This window comes from Cervus canadensis, chromosome 2, assembly GCF_019320065.1.
Source record: "Cervus canadensis isolate Bull #8, Minnesota chromosome 2, ASM1932006v1, whole genome shotgun sequence".
Lineage (NCBI taxonomy): Eukaryota > Metazoa > Chordata > Mammalia > Artiodactyla > Cervidae > Cervus > Cervus canadensis.
Genome location: NC_057387.1, coordinates 32985789 through 33004728, shown reverse-complemented (window position 1 = coordinate 33004728; position 18940 = coordinate 32985789). Strand labels below are relative to the sequence as shown.

At 60.1% G+C, this 18940-nt stretch overlaps 2 protein-coding genes across 5 annotated transcripts in view; both read left to right on the top strand.

The window, feature by feature from the left end:
* Positions 1 to 2508, top strand: part of LOC122428690 (cadherin EGF LAG seven-pass G-type receptor 2-like) — a 6948-nt gene extending 4440 nt beyond the window's left edge. The window contains exons 2-5 of the mRNA XM_043448717.1: positions 1223 to 1351; positions 1498 to 1614; positions 1911 to 2016; positions 2061 to 2508. Coding sequence (XP_043304652.1) covers positions 1223 to 1351; positions 1498 to 1614; positions 1911 to 2016; positions 2061 to 2508 — 800 coding nt within the window. The remainder of the gene's footprint in view (positions 1 to 1222; positions 1352 to 1497; positions 1615 to 1910; positions 2017 to 2060) is intronic.
* Positions 2117 to 18940, top strand: part of CELSR2 (cadherin EGF LAG seven-pass G-type receptor 2) — a 26940-nt gene continuing 10116 nt past the window's right edge. For 3 of the 4 annotated variants that reach the window (XM_043460435.1, XM_043460438.1, XM_043460437.1), the window contains exons 1-15: positions 2157 to 5954; positions 10799 to 11446; positions 13365 to 13587; positions 14006 to 14121; positions 14295 to 14383; positions 14781 to 14938; positions 15314 to 15477; positions 15628 to 15753; positions 16122 to 16288; positions 16555 to 16842; positions 16928 to 17102; positions 17351 to 17492; positions 17653 to 17773; positions 18201 to 18384; positions 18561 to 18662. In XM_043460435.1, coding sequence (XP_043316370.1) covers positions 2654 to 5954; positions 10799 to 11446; positions 13365 to 13587; positions 14006 to 14121; positions 14295 to 14383; positions 14781 to 14938; positions 15314 to 15477; positions 15628 to 15753; positions 16122 to 16288; positions 16555 to 16842; positions 16928 to 17102; positions 17351 to 17492; positions 17653 to 17773; positions 18201 to 18384; positions 18561 to 18662 — 6004 coding nt within the window. In that variant the 5' untranslated portion in view covers positions 2157 to 2653. Of the gene's footprint in view, positions 5955 to 10798; positions 11447 to 13364; positions 13588 to 14005; positions 14122 to 14294; positions 14384 to 14780; positions 14939 to 15313; positions 15478 to 15627; positions 15754 to 16121; positions 16289 to 16554; positions 16843 to 16927; positions 17103 to 17350; positions 17493 to 17652; positions 17774 to 18200; positions 18385 to 18560; positions 18663 to 18940 lie in introns of all 4 variants that reach the window. The other variant, XM_043460436.1, reaches the window with a different exon arrangement.

Below are 18940 nucleotides of genomic sequence, written 5' to 3'. Positions count from 1 at the left end.
GGCCTAGAGCCCCTGAGAGGCACATCACAGGTCTCCTGCTGTGACATACTGAGAGTGACGCTGGTGTGAGCAGAGTGCCTTGTTGGAAAAGAGTAAGCATCTGACCCAACGCTTTTCAACTGGCTTCCTCCAGACCCTCAAGCTGCACAGGGGGCCCAGTGGAGATGGGCAAGACCCTGACTCCTACTTCAACCCCACAGCACATTTTTTTTTCAGATTATTATTTTTAAAATTTATTTTTAGTTGGAAGATTATTGCTTTACAATGTGTTGCTGTACAACCATGTGAATCAGCTATAAGTATACACACATCCTCTCCATCTTGACCCTCCTTCCCACCCCTGCCGTTCCACCCCTCTAGGGCATCACAGAGCCTGAAGCTGAGTTCGCGCTATACATCTGTTTCCTGCTAGCTACCCATTTTACTCATAGTAGGGATATGTGTCTATGCTACTTTCTCAGTTTTTCAGCGCCCCCTTCTCTCACTGTGTCCATAAATCTGTTCTCTAATGTCTGAGTCTCTATTCTTGCCCTGCAAAAAGTTCATCAGTACCATCTTTCTAGATTCCGTATATATGTGTTAATAATGATATTTGTTTTTCTTTTTCTGACTTCACTGTGTATAACAGGCTCTAGGTTCATCTGCTTCACTAGAACTGACTCAAATGTGCTCCTTCTTATGTCTGAGTAACATTCCATTTTATATATGTACCACAACTTCTTTATCCGTTCGTCTGTCATCTAGGTTGCTTCCATGTCCTAGCTATTGTAAATAATAGCAACTTTTATCTGGCTTATCATCTGGGCTTCTACTTTATATTTCAGTGAAAAAGGGATTCTACCTTTAAATAAAAATTTGAAGTTATTGAGCTTATTCTATCCTATCATTTTACAAAAGGAAATTGGCGCAAGCATTTGACCAAAGTCACACAGCCAGACAGTGGTAGGCTGGACCTCCTCCCCAGGCCAGCCTTCATACCTCTGGCCCCAGCCCCTCGCTGCTCACACAGTTGGCCCTGGGCCTCTGGACAGGGTAAGAGAGAGGGAAGTCCTTTTGGATCACCCTCCACCTCCCAATGCCTGGCTCTCCTTCAAGGTCCGGCTTCCATGCCTGGCCCTCTCCCAGGAGTCCTGGAATCTTTCACGCCCCTTCAAGTGGCAGGTCCAGCCTGAAGCCTGCGAGGGGAGAGGTGCCAGAGTCCCGTGTCCCGTGTCCTGGGCAGGGTTGTTTGCTGTCACAAAGCTGAGGGTGGACGGAGGGGAGTGGCAGCTGGATGTGGATGGGGAAGTGAGGAAGCGGCAAGAGGTCATCTCTCCGGACAAGAGGCCCTATGGGGCAGTGAAAACCACTGGTCTAGGACTCAGGAAGCTTGAGTTAAAACTTGGTCCCACCCCTCTCCAGCTTTGTGACCCTGTACAAGTTTCATCCTCTCTGGGGCTCAGAACCTGCTAATATTAGCCTGTTTATACCCACTGGCTTTTGCTCTGACATTCCCAGCTTACCTCCCCCTGACAAGCCCGGGTGGCATCCAGGTGGAGGTTGGGGTCATTCTGCACTGCATTCTGCAGCTGGACTCCAAGGGGCAGCCTGATTGGACCACAACTTTGCTGAGGGGTACGGGGGTGGGGGCTCAGGATGGTCACTGTGTGTTCCTGGGGAAGTGGGGTGTCTCTCTGGCACAAGGGGGAGGCTTTATACTATCTAGCAGGGCCATTTTAGCTCAGTCTGACCCAGACCAGTGGAGGGGAAGCAACAACGACTCTTATCAGCCTTTTGGAGGGGGGTGCGTCAGGGTGGGCACTTGCCTCTGAAAGTTCTTCAAAAGGTTTTGAAAACCTCTAAACATTCTTAGTGTTTACCACCATTATTATCATTTGCTGTCTGGCTTCTGATTATTAATTCCTTTGTAGACTGTCGTAGGAATCTGGCCCGGGGCAGGCCTGGCGTGGGATTGGGATGGGGAAGAAGGTCAGTAAAGCGCGAATTCTACATCACTGGTACGGAGGAGGGCGCTAGGTGGGGCCCACCTTCTTCGGTGCGGCTGGCGTCGCCACTTTAAGGCGGTGGCGGCGCGAGCAGGTCTATGGTAATGAGGCGCCGCCGCCGCGGCCGCTCTGCAGAGCTCGCCCGCCCGCCGGGGAGGCGAGGGAGCGTGGGGCTGGGCCCGGGGCCGCGGCGATAGGAGCAGCGGCGGCGGGGACGCGGGGCACGAGCGGCCGGCGCGGGGCCGTCGGAGGCGCCCAGGGCCGGGCCGGGGTCCGGGTGCGCAGCTCAGTAGGAGCAGGTGGGCTATCCCGCGGGGGCGAGGGGCACTCAGAGGATCTCGGGGCGGCAGGGCCAAGGGCGCGCGGGCCCCGCGGGCGCCGCGGGCGCAGGTGGCGAGAGCCGGGTGTGCTAGTGGAAGCGCGGCGCCAGCCCGTGGTGGTCTGGGTAGCCCGGGCGTGGGCCCGGGTTAGGGATCGGTGGGATCCCGGGCGCGTGGGAGCGGGCAACGCCGGGCTCCGGTGAGGCATCTAGGAGCAGGCCCCGCGGGGCGCAAAAGTAGCCCCCGGGGACTGGCGCCCTGGCCTGGGCATGAGGCGCGGCGGGGTCCGCAAGAGCGGGAGGAGGTGCCGCGGCCGCCGTTGACCCGGCCGGCCGGGAAGAGGGAGAGATGCGGAGCCCGGCGGCCCGCGCCCCACTTCCAACACCGCTGCCGCCGCTGCTGCTACTGCTGCTGCTGCCGCCACTACTGGGAGACCAAGTGGGGCCCTGTCGCTCCCTGGGGCCCGGCGGACGCGGCTCCTCGGGGGCCTGCGCTCCCGTGGGCTGGCTCTGTCCAGCTTCATCCTCGAACCTCTGGCTCTACACCAGCCGCTGCAGGGATGCGGGGACGGAACTGACTGGCCACCTGGTGCCTCACCATGATGGTCTGAGGGTCTGGTGTCCAGAATCCGGGGCCCACATCCCCCTGCCACCAGCGCCCGAAGGCTGCCCCTGGAGCTGTCGTCTTCTGGGCATAGGAGGCCACGTTTCCCCACAGGGCAAGCTCACCCTGCCCCATGAGCACCTGTGCTTAAAGGCCCCACGGCTGAGATGCCTGTCCTGTAAGCTGGTGCAGGCCCCAGGTTTCAGGGCAGGGGACAGCTTAGCCGAAGAGTCCATGGGTGGACGTCGGAAGAGGAACGTGAATACGGCCCCCCAGTTTCAGCCCCCCAGCTACCAGGCCACAGTGCCCGAGAACCAACCAGCAGGTACTCCTGTGGCATCTCTGCGGGCCATCGACCCAGATGAGGGCGAGGCAGGTCGGCTGGAGTACACTATGGATGCCCTCTTTGATAGCCGCTCCAACCACTTCTTCTCCCTGGACCCGATCACTGGTGCAGTCACCACAGCCGAGGAGCTGGATCGTGAGACCAAGAGCACGCACGTCTTCAGGGTCACGGCACAGGACCACGGCATGCCCCGACGCAGTGCCCTGGCCACACTCACCATCTTGGTGACCGACACCAATGATCACGACCCTGTGTTTGAGCAGCAGGAGTACAAGGAGAGCCTCAGGGAAAACCTGGAAGTCGGCTATGAAGTGCTTACAGTCAGAGCCACAGATGGTGACGCCCCTCCCAATGCCAATATTCTCTACCGCCTGCTGGAGGGGTCTGGGGGCAGCCCCTCTGAAGTCTTTGAGATTGACCCTCGCTCTGGGGTCATCCGAACCCGAGGCCCCGTGGATCGGGAAGAGGTGGAATCCTACCAATTGACGGTGGAAGCGAGTGACCAGGGTCGGGACCCCGGTCCACGGACTGCCACAGCTGCCGTTTTCCTGTCGGTGGAGGATGATAATGACAATGCCCCCCAGTTTAGTGAGAAGCGCTATGTGGTCCAGGTGCGGGAGGATGTGACCCCAGGAGCCCCCGTCCTGCGGGTCACAGCCTCGGATAGAGACAAGGGCAGCAATGCTCTGGTGCACTACAGCATCATGAGTGGCAATGCTCGGGGACAGTTTTACTTAGATGCCCAGACTGGGGCTCTGGACGTGGTGAGCCCTCTTGACTATGAGACAACCAAGGAATACACTCTACGGGTTAGGGCACAGGATGGTGGCCGCCCCCCTCTCTCCAACGTCTCCGGCTTGGTGACAGTACAGGTCTTGGATATCAATGACAATGCTCCCATCTTCGTCAGCACCCCCTTCCAGGCTACTGTTCTGGAGAGTGTCCCCTTAGGCTACCTGGTCCTCCATGTCCAGGCCATTGATGCTGATGCGGGTGACAATGCCCGCCTGGAATACCGTCTTGCAGGGGTTGGACACGACTTTCCCTTCACCATCAACAATGGCACAGGCTGGATCTCTGTGGCAGCTGAGCTGGACCGGGAAGAAGTTGATTTCTACAGCTTTGGAGTGGAAGCCCGTGACCATGGTACCCCAGCACTCACTGCCTCGGCCAGTGTCAGCGTGACCATCCTGGATGTCAACGACAACAACCCAACCTTCACCCAACCAGAGTACACGGTGCGGCTCAATGAGGATGCAGCTGTGGGCACCAGCGTGGTGACGGTGTCAGCTGTGGACCGAGATGCCCACAGCGTCATCACTTACCAGATCACCAGCGGCAACACCCGAAACCGCTTCTCCATCACCAGTCAGAGCGGCGGCGGGCTGGTGTCCCTCGCCCTGCCGCTGGACTACAAACTTGAGCGGCAGTATGTGCTGGCTGTTACTGCCTCCGACGGCACGAGGCAGGACACGGCACAGGTGGTGGTGAACGTCACCGATGCCAATACCCACCGCCCTGTGTTTCAGAGCTCCCACTACACGGTGAATATTAATGAGGACCGGCCAGCGGGCACCACGGTGGTGCTCATCAGTGCCACAGATGAGGACACGGGTGAGAATGCCCGCATCACCTACTTCATGGAGGACAGCATCCCCCAGTTCCGCATCGATGCGGACACAGGGGCCGTCACCACCCAGGCTGAGCTGGACTATGAGGACCAGGTGTCCTACACCCTGGCCATCACTGCCCGGGACAATGGCATTCCCCAGAAGTCCGACACCACCTACCTAGAGATCCTGGTGAATGACGTGAATGACAATGCCCCTCAGTTTCTGCGGGACTCCTACCAGGGCAGTGTCTACGAGGACGTGCCCCCCTTCACCAGCGTCCTGCAGATCTCAGCCACTGATCGTGACTCTGGTCTTAACGGCAGGGTCTTCTACACCTTCCAAGGGGGCGATGATGGAGACGGGGACTTTATCGTAGAGTCCACATCAGGCATCGTGCGAACACTGCGGAGGCTGGATCGTGAGAATGTGGCCCAGTACGTCTTGCGGGCATACGCAGTGGACAAGGGGATGCCTCCAGCCCGCACGCCCATGGACGTGACAGTCACAGTGTTGGATGTAAATGACAACCCCCCTGTTTTTGAGCAGGATGAGTTTGATGTGTTTGTGGAAGAGAACAGCCCCATTGGGCTGGCAGTGGCCCGGGTCACAGCCACTGACCCTGATGAAGGCACCAATGCCCAGATCATGTACCAGATCGTGGAGGGCAACATCCCTGAGGTCTTCCAACTGGACATCTTCTCCGGAGAGCTGACCGCTCTGGTGGACTTGGACTACGAGGACCGGCCTGAATATGTCCTGGTCATCCAGGCCACGTCGGCTCCGCTGGTGAGCCGAGCTACAGTGCACGTCCGCCTGCTTGACCGCAACGACAACCCACCAGTGCTGGGCAACTTCGAGATCCTTTTCAACAACTATGTCACCAACCGATCAAGCAGCTTCCCAGGGGGTGCCATTGGCCGAGTGCCTGCCCACGACCCTGACATCTCAGACAGCCTGACTTACAGCTTCGAGCGGGGGAATGAACTCAGCCTGGTCCTCCTCAACGCATCCACGGGCGAGCTGAGGCTGAGTCGGGCGCTGGACAACAACCGACCTCTGGAGGCTGTCATGAGCGTGCTGGTGTCAGGTAAGGAAGGGCCCAGGAGACACTGGGGTGGAGTTGGCCCTTGGGGGAGGGCCTGGGCGGCCTTCTGAGGAGGAACTGCTGACCCATCTCTCTATGTGGGACTGGCCCAGCGGTTGAGGGGTGCACAGCAGCTGGGGACAGAGCCCGAGGAATCCTGGCAGCTGTGTGGGCCCTGCCTGCCACCCCAGGCTGGGCCGGGCTGCTTCGGTCTGCTGCCCCCTGCCTACCAGCCTGTGACGTGGTGGGGGAAGTGTCGTGAGGCTGTCTTCTCCGTGGCTGCTGAGAATTGTGGAAAAAGGCTCTGCGGTCCAAGAGAGCTGGGGAGGGATGGAGGGGACTGTGGCCCGGAGCAGCAAGCCACCCCTTCATGCCCGCCTGCCGCCCGCCCGCCAGCACGTCCCTGTAATCTCACACAGCCTCTGACAGAGCCGAGGCTGTGGGGGCACAGGGTTGCCCCCACGGGGTCAGGACCCTGCGGTCGGGCCCCTTCTGGCTCCCGGCTGAGCCACAGACCAGCTGAGGGGGACTTTGTCTAGGACATTCTTTTCCCTCCAGGCAGAAAGAGCCTGGCCTGGCTACCCCTTCAGAGCTCCCACAGGAAGTGAGGCCGGAGCTCATTGTCTCTGTCCAAACAGACCCCACTGTCAGAGGTGGTGGTTTGGGGTCCGGCTTGGGGGAGGGGCTGCAGTGGAGCCAGGGGCAGGCCATGGCCCTCCTGGGGCCCCTGTCTCCCCGTGGCCTGGCTGTTCTTAGACGCCAGGCCTTCCCACGGCCCCTGAGAGCCTGGGCTCAGGGGATGGGCTATGGGGACCACGATGAACCAGGGTGCTAGTGGCCTCTGAGGGCAGAGCCCCCAGATCCAGTGGCAAGAGAACAGAATCCTGGGGCGTGGGAGCCTGGCCGGGACCCAGGCCGGGCATTCCAGCTGCTTGGCCAAGCGCTCAGCCTGCAGACTCCTGGACAGAAGGGCTGGGGGAGGAGAGTCGGCGGGGGGGGGGGGGGGGTGGGTGGGCGACATTCTGTCTCTTCTGTCGGGAGCAGGGAATGGACAACAGCGGCAGCAAGGAGGGCGCCGGCCCCAGATTGCCAAGCCCCTTCCCTGAGCCTGGGAACAGCTGGAACCCTTGTAAGGACTAACTGTTAGCTGTGCCTGGGGATGGGTGGGTCAGGGTACCCTCACTCGGACACATCAGAGAGGGGAGAAAGAGCCAGCTGGTGAGCCTCACTTCCACCCCAAGGAGTCCAGGCCAGGAGAGGAGTGAGGCGTGCAAGACACAGGGCGTGGCTTCAGCCCCCTCCCCCTTCATAGTCCTTTTGGGACAGATAACTCCTCTCCCCAATCCTCAGGTGGCCATTGGAGACAGGGCACTAGAGCTTTTAGAGGTCATGGACAGGCTCCGTGCCTCTGGAAGCTTCAGTTCCTCTCTAGGGGGAGGAGGTAGGGGCTGGAGCTCTGCTATCTTGTGTCCTCTGTGCTGGGAAGCAGTGGGAGGGCTGGAGGGGAAGGGCCTCTCCCTCCTGCCTCCCCCAGTCCACCCTAGGTGTCTGAGGGATGTGGGCAGAGGAGGCCCCACCCAGCCTTCGCACTCCTACCCATGCAGAGCCCCAGACCTCGGCTCCCCTAGAATAGAGGGGGAGGCCTTGGCTGGCCCTCCAGCCCAGCCCCACCCTTTCCCCTCCGCCCTGACCCTTGGAGGCAGTCACCACGGCAACCCCAAAGTTCGGGGAGGCTGGGGTGAGGGGGATCAACTCCTACTGCCCTTTGTTTTCCCTCTCTTGTTCTTTGTCTCTTCTTTCTTTCCCGTGTCTGCCCTTGGGGGCCCTTCTGCACTGTCTCCTCCATGGTCCTCTCCCCGTCTCCTGTGTGACTCTCTCCTCCTTTCCCACTTTCTCCACTGCTGGCTCTTTTCCTGGGCCTTTGTTTTCCCCTGTTTGGTCTCTCTGTTTTTGCCTCTCTGATTTCCCCCTCTCTTGTTCCCTGGGACTTCAGCTGGCCCAGCATGGGCCGGGTGGCTCTCCTGAGGCCCGAATTCTCCCAACTCTGCCTCTTCCGAACTCTGCTTGGACACACAGGAGTGCCCGTCCATGGCCTGGTCATTCCTCAGACCCCTCCAGGCCTACAACTCCCACTTGTGCATCTGCCAGGGGAAGGGAGGCTTGGCATCTAATTCTACCTCAGTCTGGGACTTGGCACTTTTCCAGGTGTGGCAGGCGAGGTTCTCATCACAGAGGGTGTTTCGTGGGGTCAGGGCCCATCCCCACCCTCTTCTGCCCAGGAGGATGGCTCAGGCTATGCACCCCTCACCCCGGTTCCCATCATTGCCTTTGCACCTGAAGGGTGACCCAGGTCAAGGCAGGAGAAAGGAACAAAGAGGAAGGAGGGAGCGGCCCGTTGACTGCTGGGGTGGGGACGATAGCAGAGGGGGCAGGTGGCCACAGATGGTGGGCCAGATGGGAAGCAACAGACACACGGGGTGAGGGGTGCAGGCGGGGCCGGGGCCGGCAGAGGGGCAACACAGGGAGGAGAGCACGTTCCCAGGGCTGATGGTGGAGAGGTTTCTCTTCCTGCCCTGCCCCTCGTCTGGTCAGTTAGGAGGACTCTGTGGACTCTGGGCTCCTTCCTGCCCAGAGAGACTCTCACACCAAGGAATCACTGGGCACCAGGTACACGAGGGCCCTGGGCTGGCTCCACAACTGAGTGTAGGGGGCTGTGAAAGAGGGAGGAAAGTAGAGCCTGAGGTCATAAATCTGGGCAGGCTTCCTGGAAAAGGTGAGTTTAGGGAGGGCTAGAAAACTAGGAGGAGTGTGGGCTGGTGTCTGGATAGTCCAGGTAGGAAGGAACAGCTTGTTCAGCAGCAGTCAAGAAAGGAGGAGCAGAGGTGAGTGATGACAACAGGCTTGCTGGTGAGAGCAGGCGGGCCTCACATTCTCAAGCAGTGAGGCTGGAGGGCAGGTGGGCAGGGGGCCGAGGACACGGCTGAGATGGGTGTCTGGCTTCAGCCTTCCTAGCCGCCGGGGCATTCAGCCACCTCAAGGTGCTATGACATAGAAGCAGAAGAATCTATTCCCAGATCCCTTTCCTACACCCGTGAGTGTGCGCGTGCATGCTTAGTCGCTAATCGTGTCCAAATCTTTGCGACCGTATGGATTGTAGCCTGCCAGGCTCCTTTGTCCATGGGATTCTGCAGGCAAGAATACTGGAGTGGGTTGGCATGCTGTTCTCCAGAGGATCTTCCCAACCCAGGGATCAAACCCACATTTTGATCCCTGTGCATCCCACCTGTGCATTACAGGTGGATTCTTTACCAACTGAGCCACTTTGGAAGTCCTGTCCTACCTCTGTCCTACCTGAGAAACAGACTCCCGCCCCATTCCTGCTGGGATGTCCTTTTAAATAACTACTTGGGCCTCCCTGCTGTGTTTTAAAGACCATTTCTTCATTATGGAGATCAAATAGATTCTCATGAACATCTGACTGAACACTTACTATGCGTAGAACATTGTAGTAAATAAACAATAAGAATATCGCTTATAGCCCAACCAAGCCATTTCCCTCACCACTTGGCCTCCAGCTTTCCTTTTAAGCTGAATAAAATCCATTGCCATGTATTTGTGCATTCAGGTGTGCCCGGTATTTCTGGGCTTAGTGTGTGTGGGTGGGGTGAGACACCAGAGTGTTAGTACTTCGCTGTTTATAAGTGAGTGTGTGGCCCGGGGGTGTGGCAGGCACTGAGTTTAATGCCATGAGCCAAGTGGGTGATGAGTAGCTGGAGGTCTAGGCCCGAAGGAGAGGTCAGCTCAGTGGGGCTCTGTCTGGGGCTCAGGGTGGAGAGCTGCCCAGGCCTTTCCATCTCTGGCCCCCAGAACCCCACAACATCAGGGCAGTGGGTGGTGGTGCCACTGATAAGGTGGCTCAGCTGGATTTCCTGGGGTAGGGCCCCCCAGGCTACCCTCAGCAACTCAGAGAGTTGGGCGGGAAGAATGCTTTGTGTGGGGCGTTGCCATGGGGATAGCGGGCCTGCGCCCAAGCAGCCACGGGGCTTAGTGGGAGGGGGACTGGGTGGCCCACTGACCCAGTTCACCCTCCATTCTCTACTGCAGTGGGGGAGGGGGAACACAGCCAGGGTCAGGGTTGTAGTAGTGTTGAGATATAGAGGCTGAGGGGGCAGGAGGATTATATTTGTGGGTCTCTCATGGTCTCTGGGCCCTCTAGGGAGGTAAGAAAAATGCAAAATAAGATTCTCATGCAGGGAAGCACCTGGTCTGGTATTGATATAAGGGAGCAGACCCGTCTGTGGCTTGGGACAGGGAAAGATGCACAAACATTAAAAGATGTGTCCATGCTTCCCAACGGGCTTCCCTGGTGGCTCAGACCATCAAGAATCCACCTGCAGTGCAGTAGACCTGGGTTCGATCCCTGGGTGGGAAAGATCCCCTGGAGAAGAGAATGGCAACCCACTCCAGTATTCTTGCCTAGGAAAATCCCACGGACAGGAGAGGCTGGTGGGCTACAGTCTATGGGGTTGCAAAGAGTTGACAAGACCCAGCAATTAACACACACACATGCTTTGCAACAGAGGGTTTCTGGAAAGTATGCAAAGAGAACGTCTGGAAATCAGTCCCCCCTGAGTGCTGCTGGGGGCTGAGCCCTCCTGGGGTGACTCTCCCTCAGGTGAGGGACACATTGTCCTAAGGGCTCCTGTATGCCAGTTAGAAAAGAAGAGCCTTTCTTGGCAACTGGGCAGTGTGGGACTGTGCGAGCAGGGTTCCAGCCCAGTCATGCCCTCCTCCCTGACTTGGGACCCCTGCCCGCCCTGGGTGCTGACCGTCTGGCTTCCCCACAGACGGCGTGCACAGCGTGACGGCCCAGTGCTCCCTGCGCGTCACCATCATCACCGACGAGATGCTCACGCACAGCATCACGCTGCGCCTGGAAGACATGTCGCCAGAGCGCTTCCTGTCGCCCCTCCTGGGTCTCTTCATCCAGGCTGTGGCCGCCACGCTGGCCACACCCCCAGACCACGTGGTGATCTTCAACGTGCAGCGGGACACCGATGCCCCCGGCAGCCACATCCTCAACGTGAGCCTGTCGGTGGGCCAGCCGCCCGGGCCCGGGGGCGGGCCACCCTTCCTGCCCTCCGAGGACCTGCAGGAGCGCCTGTATCTCAACCGCAGCCTGCTCACGGCCATCTCGGCACAGCGCGTACTGCCCTTCGACGACAACATCTGCCTGCGTGAGCCCTGCGAGAACTACATGCGCTGCGTGTCCGTGCTGCGCTTTGACTCCTCCGCGCCCTTCATCGCCTCCTCCTCTGTGCTCTTCCGGCCCATCCACCCGGTGGGGGGACTGCGCTGCCGCTGCCCGCCTGGCTTCACCGGCGACTACTGCGAGACGGAGGTGGACCTCTGCTACTCACGGCCCTGCGGCCCCCACGGACGCTGCCGCAGCCGCGAGGGCGGCTACACCTGCCTTTGCCGTGAGGGCTACACCGGTGAGCCCTCGCAGAGGGAGGGGAAGGCCTGGGGGCGGCCCTGGGGGAGTTCAGGCTGCAGCGCCGGCACAATCAAGCTAAGAACCGGGTAACCTCCTTCTTCTCCAGAGGGCATGTACAGGGTACACTGGGCATTCACAAGTCCCACTTGCTCTCACAATCACCTGTTGAGGAAGGAAGAGGGGAGCCTTGTCTCTCTGTCTCCAGCCCGCCCCCACCCCCAGATGGTGTAACTGAGGTCAGCGCTGGCACTGGGGCCAGCCTGCTTGCATTTGTATCCCAGCTTTGACAAGAGCGGCTGGGTGACCTTGGGCGAGTTACTTAACCTCTCTGTGCGGTAGAATTTTTAAATGGGTGATGAATCTACTCCCATGACAAGGAGGTTGTGAGGATTAACTGAATTTAATACGGGTAAGAGAGCTGGCCTGTGGGAAGTGCTGGCTGTGATTTAAGGAAATACTGAGTGAGATCAGGTGACTTGCCTCAGGTCTCACCTGGATTAGAGGTGAGGCTGGGCCTAGTACATGCATTCTCCCAACTGATGAGTGAGTTACCTTTCAGAGCCGTAGCAGGGGCTTTTCTCCCCCGGTATTGATGCACAGAAGAGCTGGGGAAACTGGTGGGGTTCAGGTGTGGGGATAGGGATTTTCAGGTCATTGCACCTGTGTGACGTGGAGCTCCACCCTTGCCCAGGCATGTAAAGCAGGGCCTGACCAAGAGGCCTGTTGGCCTGTTTCCAGGGTTCTTTACACATCCTGTCCCCAGACTCTCCCTGGGGTCTCACTGCCTCTGCTTCATGCTTCGGACCCCTCCCTGCAGGCTCCTGCTTTCCCTCCCGACATCCCCCTGCTCTCCATGCCTTTCCTTCCCAGGGGCGTTAGGCCTTGCTCCCTCTCCCCCAGAGCCATGCCCACCCGCTTCGCCAGCCGTGGTAGGCCAGCCTCGCTGCCTCCCCTGCTGCATCTTCCTGCCCAGAACTTGCCAGACTTGACTCCTCTCAGCTGCTGCTGTGGGTAGGGGGAAGCAGAGGGGTGGGCTTGGGGGAGGGGAGGGAAGTCTTTGTCCAAGAGGATGGGGTAGGGGGGTGCTTAGACTAGGCGAACAACAGTTTCCATGGAAACTAGAGCTAGTCACTAGGCACTGGAGCTGAGAACCTATCTCTAGAATCTGGGAATGGGGAGGGAGAGAAAAGGGTGGATTTTTCCATCTGATGTTGGAATTTTCAGCTCCTCCGTTAAATCCTGGTCTGCTCCCAGGGCTCAGTTCCCTACAATCGCAGCAAGTCTCAAGTGCACAGAGGTCCTCAGTCTGAACCCCAGGGCTCAGGGTGGGAGTTCCTTGCCCGTTTCTGGAGAGTCCCCAGCTTCCCGCCCACACCATCCCATAACTCCGACAAATCCAAGTGGAAGCCTGGTCTCGTCCCCAGGGAGGGAAGCTGATCTTGGTGCCTGTGAGGGACAAAAGCACCAGTGTGGGGCGGGGGTTGGCACCAGCCCTTGTACTGTCTTGCAGGCTCTCTCATGGACAGGCATGCCCCCTGATGGGGCTAGAATACCCCATGCTTGCTGGGTAGCCCTTATACCAAAAGCCACTAGGACTTGGAGCTTGTGATCAGGGACCTCACAGGCCTGTGCTCTTAAGTTCCAAACAGGGGCATGAGACGGACTGGGAGCCTCCGGGAACTTGCAGGACAGCGGTATATGGGACTGTGGTGAGGCTGGCCCAGTGCTCCAAGCAGGGCATCAGAGGAGACAGGGTTTCACAGAGCTCAGACGGATGAGCACATGAGAGGAGATGGGGATGCTGGAGGGATTCGGAGTATCATAGGAGTCACGGGAGACCACAGAGGGATCACCGGGCGCGAAGGAGTCCCAGTTTCCCAGGCACTCGGTGCTCACCTGCCTAACTTCTTGTCCAGGTGAGCACTGCGAAGTGAGTTCCCGCTCAGGCCGCTGCACCCCAGGCGTCTGCAAGAACGGGGGCACCTGTGTCAACCTGCTGGTGGGTGGCTTCAAGTGCGACTGCCCATCCGGAGACTTCGAGAAGCCCTTCTGCCAGGTGACCACGCGCAGCTTCCCTGCCCGCTCCTTCATCACCTTCCGGGGCCTGCGCCAGCGCTTCCACTTCACCCTGGCCCTCTCGTGAGTGCCTGGGCACTTGGAATAGGGGCCAGGAACAGCCTGGGGGGCCTCCTGTTCTGTGGACGAGGTGGGAAGTCAGGCAGTGATGCTGTGCGGCAGAGGGGTGGGGGGGAGTTGTCGGCAGAGCCAGGCATGTGCTTGGAGTTGCCCTGTACCCTTGGCTGGCAGGCCCCTCACCCACCAGGGCCACCTACACTCCTCCGAACCCACCCTCAAGGGTGGGAGCCAGGATGCCACGGTCGTGCCGCCAGTCCTGGTTTGTGCTCCCCTTCCACGCTCTAGCCATGTGGCCTACAGCCTCCGCCCAGAAGTCAGCCCTCAGGAGATTTCTGAGTAGGACCAGGGCTGGTTAGGTGGCTGGGGTGCCGGCATCCAGGTGGGTGCCCCATTCCCTGCCCCCTCCCCCACTCCCACTCAGGTTTGCCACCAAGGAGCGTGACGGGCTACTGCTCTACAACGGGCGCTTCAATGAGAAGCATGACTTCGTGGCCCTCGAGGTGATCCAGGAGCAGGTCCAGCTCACCTTCTCTGCAGGTGATCCCACGGCCCCACGTCCTCCCCGTCTCCCCGAGTCCCTGTGTCTCTCCGCCCTTGCCCCCGAGTCGCACACTCTCCCAGCCAAACCTGGGCACAGCCCAGCCGAGAGTGCCCTGTCCCCATTCCCAGCCCTCCCCTGGTCTCCCAGCTCACCTGGGTCCTTTCCCCAGGGGAGTCGACCACCACCGTGTCCCCGTTCGTGCCTGGAGGGGTCAGTGACGGCCAGTGGCACAGGGTGCAGCTGAAGTACTACAATAAGGTGGGTGTGGGCAGGGTCCCGCAGGGAGAGCGCTCTGCCCTGGGCGCAGATGCTCTCCCAGGCCTGGGGGCACTGCCTTGCTGGGGGCTGGTCATGGGACGTCTGGCTGAACGGGGAGGAAGGGAGGGGTGGAGCCTGCTGCCTCGCCGGGCATTCCCATCCTGCTGGGTGGTGCAGACACTTCCTATTCCGCTAGGTACAGACACAAGTGGACATTGAGGAAGGTAAATGGTCATGTGAGCACACATCTGTGTGCGTGTGTCCATGTGTATACCACACATGTATGCGTGTGTAACAGTACACAAAGGGAGTGTGTGTGTGCTGGTGTTTTCCTGCCTGCTGGCCCGTGAGTGGCCCTGGCCCACTCTTTCCCCTCTCTGCCCGTCCCTGTCCACAGCCACTCTTGGGTCAGACGGGGCTCCCGCAGGGCCCATCAGAGCAGAAGGTGGCTGTGGTGACCGTGGATGGCTGTGACACAGGGGTAGCCCTGCGCTTTGGAGCTATGCTGGGCAACTACTCCTGCGCTGCCCAGGGCACTCAGGGTGGCAGCAAGAAGTAAGGAGGGGAGAGGGCTGGGGGTGCAGCGAGGTGTGGGGCCACAGAGGGAGGGAGGGTTGTAACGGGGGACTTTGGGGGCCCTGAAACGGGAACCAATTCCTGTCTCTCAATTGGCTTCCCTTTGCCCCTGCTCAGCCCTCTGCGCGGGGGGCTGAGTGGGGGGCAGAGCCGGCAAGTCTGGGGGATTCGAGCTAGCCTTGGGCAGCAGTCTGATGAGAGCAGCTTCAGGGTGGGGCTCCCCTTCCCCTGGCTGCTCGGCAGGGCCCCTAGGACCCCTGGCCTCGCGGCCAGGCTCAAGGAGAAGGAAGAGCTGGAAGCACCCACTCGCCCTTACGTCTTGGCCGTCTCCCTGCCCCTCACCACCCCCGCCAGGTCTCTGGACCTGACAGGGCCTCTGCTGCTGGGCGGGGTGCCTGATCTGCCCGAGAGCTTCCCCGTCCGCACCCGGCAGTTCGTGGGCTGCATGAGGGACCTGCAGGTGGACAGCCGCCACGTCGACATGGCCGACTTCATCGCCAACAACGGCACCATGCCTGGTATGGGAGCCGGGGTCAGGCTGAATGCAGAGAGGAGGGATGTACCTGGCGTGGGGGCCCCTGAAAGTGGGGGGCTCAGAGCCCCCTCTAGCCACCGCCACAGGTTTTCTGTTGGGAGCCTCTGCCCAAGCACCCATCTCTCCATTCTAGGGTGCCCTGCCAAGAAGAACGTGTGTGACAGCAACACATGCCACAACGGGGGCACCTGTGTGAACCAGTGGGACGCGTTCAGCTGCGAGTGCCCGCTGGGCTTTGGGGGCAAGAGCTGTGCCCAGGGTAGGTATGAGGGCAGCTGTCAGGGGTTGGGGCCTGGGAGCTATCAGCAGGGCTGGGAACCCCAGCAGGGTCGGGCCAGGCCCTGGGCAGGGCCCAGCTGAGCTTGGCTGTGGGTGGAAAAGCGTGTCTGGGCAGCGCCCTGAGAGGGTTAGCACGGGAGACAAAGGGCCCAGTCAGAGGCAGGCCTGGGCACAGAGTGGGGTGGACCCGGAGCAGGTAGATGCTCTGGAGGGCGGGGCAGCTGGGGAGCCTGGGCACTAGGAGGGGCAGTACCCTGCCTCCCACAGAGCTACCCCCGCTGAACATCATACCCCCTGGGGGACTCAGCCACTCCGCCCCTCAGAGTCTGCTTCTGTCTGCCTTCCCAGAGATGGCCAACCCGCAGCGCTTCCTGGGCAGCAGCCTGCTGGCCTGGCATGGGCTCTCACTGCCCATCTCGCAGCCCTGGCACCTCAGCCTCATGTTCCGCACACGCCAGGCCGACGGCGTCCTGCTCCAGGCTGTCACCAGGGGGCGCAGCACCATCACTCTGCAGGTGATGGAGGGAGGGTTGGGGCAGGCGGGTCCTGGCACGGGTTATTGGTCAGGGCTGGCTGGGCGGGGTCTTTCCTGGGAGAGAAAAGGCAGCTGGGTTCCTTTGGTGGATCACTGCTGCCATCTTTCGGGCCCACAGGAAATAATGCCTTTTCCTCCCTGGCCTCAGCTGGGCAGCAGGATGGGTTTGGTGGCCCAGGAAGGACAGTGGGCTGGACGATGAGCTGATCGAGGCAGAATGCTGACCCTCTTTTCTTCTGGTGCCAGCTTCGGGAGGGCCACGTGGTGCTGAGCGTGGAGGGCACGGGGCTCCAGGCCTCGTCTCTCCAGCTGGAGCCAGGCCGGGCCAATGATGGCGACTGGCATCATGCACAGCTGGCGCTGGGAGCCAGTGGAGGCCCTGGCCATGCCATCCTGTCCTTCGACTATGGGCAGCAGCGGGCAGAGGGCAACCTGGGCCCCCGGCTGCATGGGCTACACCTGAGCAACATTACCGTTGGGGGTGTTCCAGGGCCGGCCAGTGGTGTGGCCCGAGGCTTCCGGGGCTGTTTGCAGGTAAGCCTCCTGCGCTGCCTTCTCACCTCCAACACTGGGAAGCCCGTTCCACAAAGGGCCAACACCACTACCCTCTCCCTCCCAGGGTGTTCGGGTCAGCGAGACGCCTGAGGGCGTCAGCAGTCTGGATCCCAGCCGTGGAGAGAGCATCAATGTGGAGCCAGGCTGCAGCCTGCCAGACCCCTGTGACTCGAACCCGTGTCCTGCCAACAGTTACTGCAGTGACGACTGGGACAGCTATTCCTGCAGCTGTGATCCAGGTAGGCCAGAGATCCAGGGAAATGGGACAGGTCAGCAGGTGTGGGGCAGGGGCGGGGGCTCACTCTGGCTTTGCCATGTGACCTGGGGCTAGTCACCTCACCCCTCTGAGCCTCTCATCCTGCACTGCAGAGCCACAGCCAGCTGGTATAACTGCTCAGAATAGAAGGAGGTGAATGAAGGCAGGTTTGAAGAAAATGCCAGGGGAAGGTGGGGACTGAGCCTCTCTTGTCCTTCTGATTGGTCCCAGGTTACTATGGTGACAACTGCACTAACGTGTGTGACCTGAACCCATGCGAGCATCAGTCCATGTGTACCCGAAAGCCCAGTGCTCCCCATGGCTATACCTGCGAGTGTCCCCCCAGTTACCTTGGGCCGTACTGTGAGACCAGGTAATGTGGATCCCTGCAGGCAGCAGCAGGCCACTGCCGATGTCCACTGTGTCCCTCAGAGCCCTGGGAGCCTGGCTGGGCCATGGCTGGGGTCAGAAGGGCCACACATGGCTACAGGGTGGCTGAAGGAACTCATTCCTCCCTGGTCCCTTCTCCGCAGGATTGACCAACCTTGTCCCCGAGGCTGGTGGGGACACCCCACATGCGGCCCGTGCAACTGCGATGTTAGCAAAGGCTTCGATCCAGACTGCAACAAGACAAGCGGAGAGTGCCACTGCAAGGTGACTGCCCCGACCCAGGCCTCCACAGCGGCTGTCTCGGCTGCTGTTCTGTACCTCCTGGGCCCTTGGGGGGGTGGACGGTGGAAGAAGCCTCCCCAAAGAGCACTGAGGGCCACGTGCCTTTGATCTACTGGGGCGGGCCAGTGGTTATTTGTCCTTGTCTGTCTTGGGGTGGGGAGGGGGCCAGGACCTATACTTAATCAGTGAGCTCTGGGCCAGCTGTACTGGTTGTTTGCAGCCCATTCTAATTGATTGGTGTCTCACTGGTGGGTTAAACTCCAAATCACGACCAGTTAATAAATACTTAAGAGTGTACCCTTCTTGGGGGTCAGGGAGCCTCTCTCCAGAGGGGCCACAGTGAGAGGATCCGTGAGCACCCAGGGAAGAGAGGCTGAGCCAGCGACCCTGTGTCCCTTCTCCCTCTCAGGAGAACCACTACCGGCCCCCTGGCAGCCCCGCCTGCCTCCTGTGTGACTGCTACCCCACAGGCTCTCTGTCCCGAGTCTGTGACCCTGAGGAGGGCCAGTGTCCATGCAAGCCGGGCGTCATTGGGCGCCAGTGTGATCGCTGTGACAACCCTTTTGCTGAGGTCACCACCAACGGCTGTGAAGGTAGGGCTCTCGAGATGGGTGGGTGGCCCTCCCTGCTGTATGCCAGGCTCCAGTGTCCCGGGGAGGCCAGGAGCCGGGATGGGTTGCAGACCTGAAGCTGCCTTGGGAGGGCTGGGGAACCCGGCCATTGCTGTAGGGGGACAACTGCTCCTGAGTGATGGTGCACTTCCTTGCAGTGAATTACGACAGCTGCCCGAGGGCCATCGAGGCTGGGATCTGGTGGCCCCGTACCCGCTTTGGGCTGCCTGCTGCTGCCCCCTGTCCCAAAGGCTCCTTCGGTAGGTGCTGGAGGCCTGGAACATGAAACAGAGGACTTGGCCTTTATCAGTAGAGTGAGGGTGGGGAGCCCCTGGCTGCAGATCCTGCGACCCCAACTTCTGGCCTCCAGGTCTGGGGGATTCCATGTCCCATGCTTCCTTGGCTCACTGTTCCCCTGCTCCCAAGATGAAAGGTGTCTACAGTTTGGACTTGTAACAAAAGTGCTGAAAACCTGCATCATGCCTGGCACGAGGCTGGGTACTAGAGGTTCAAAGATGAGTCACACAGGTTGCTATCC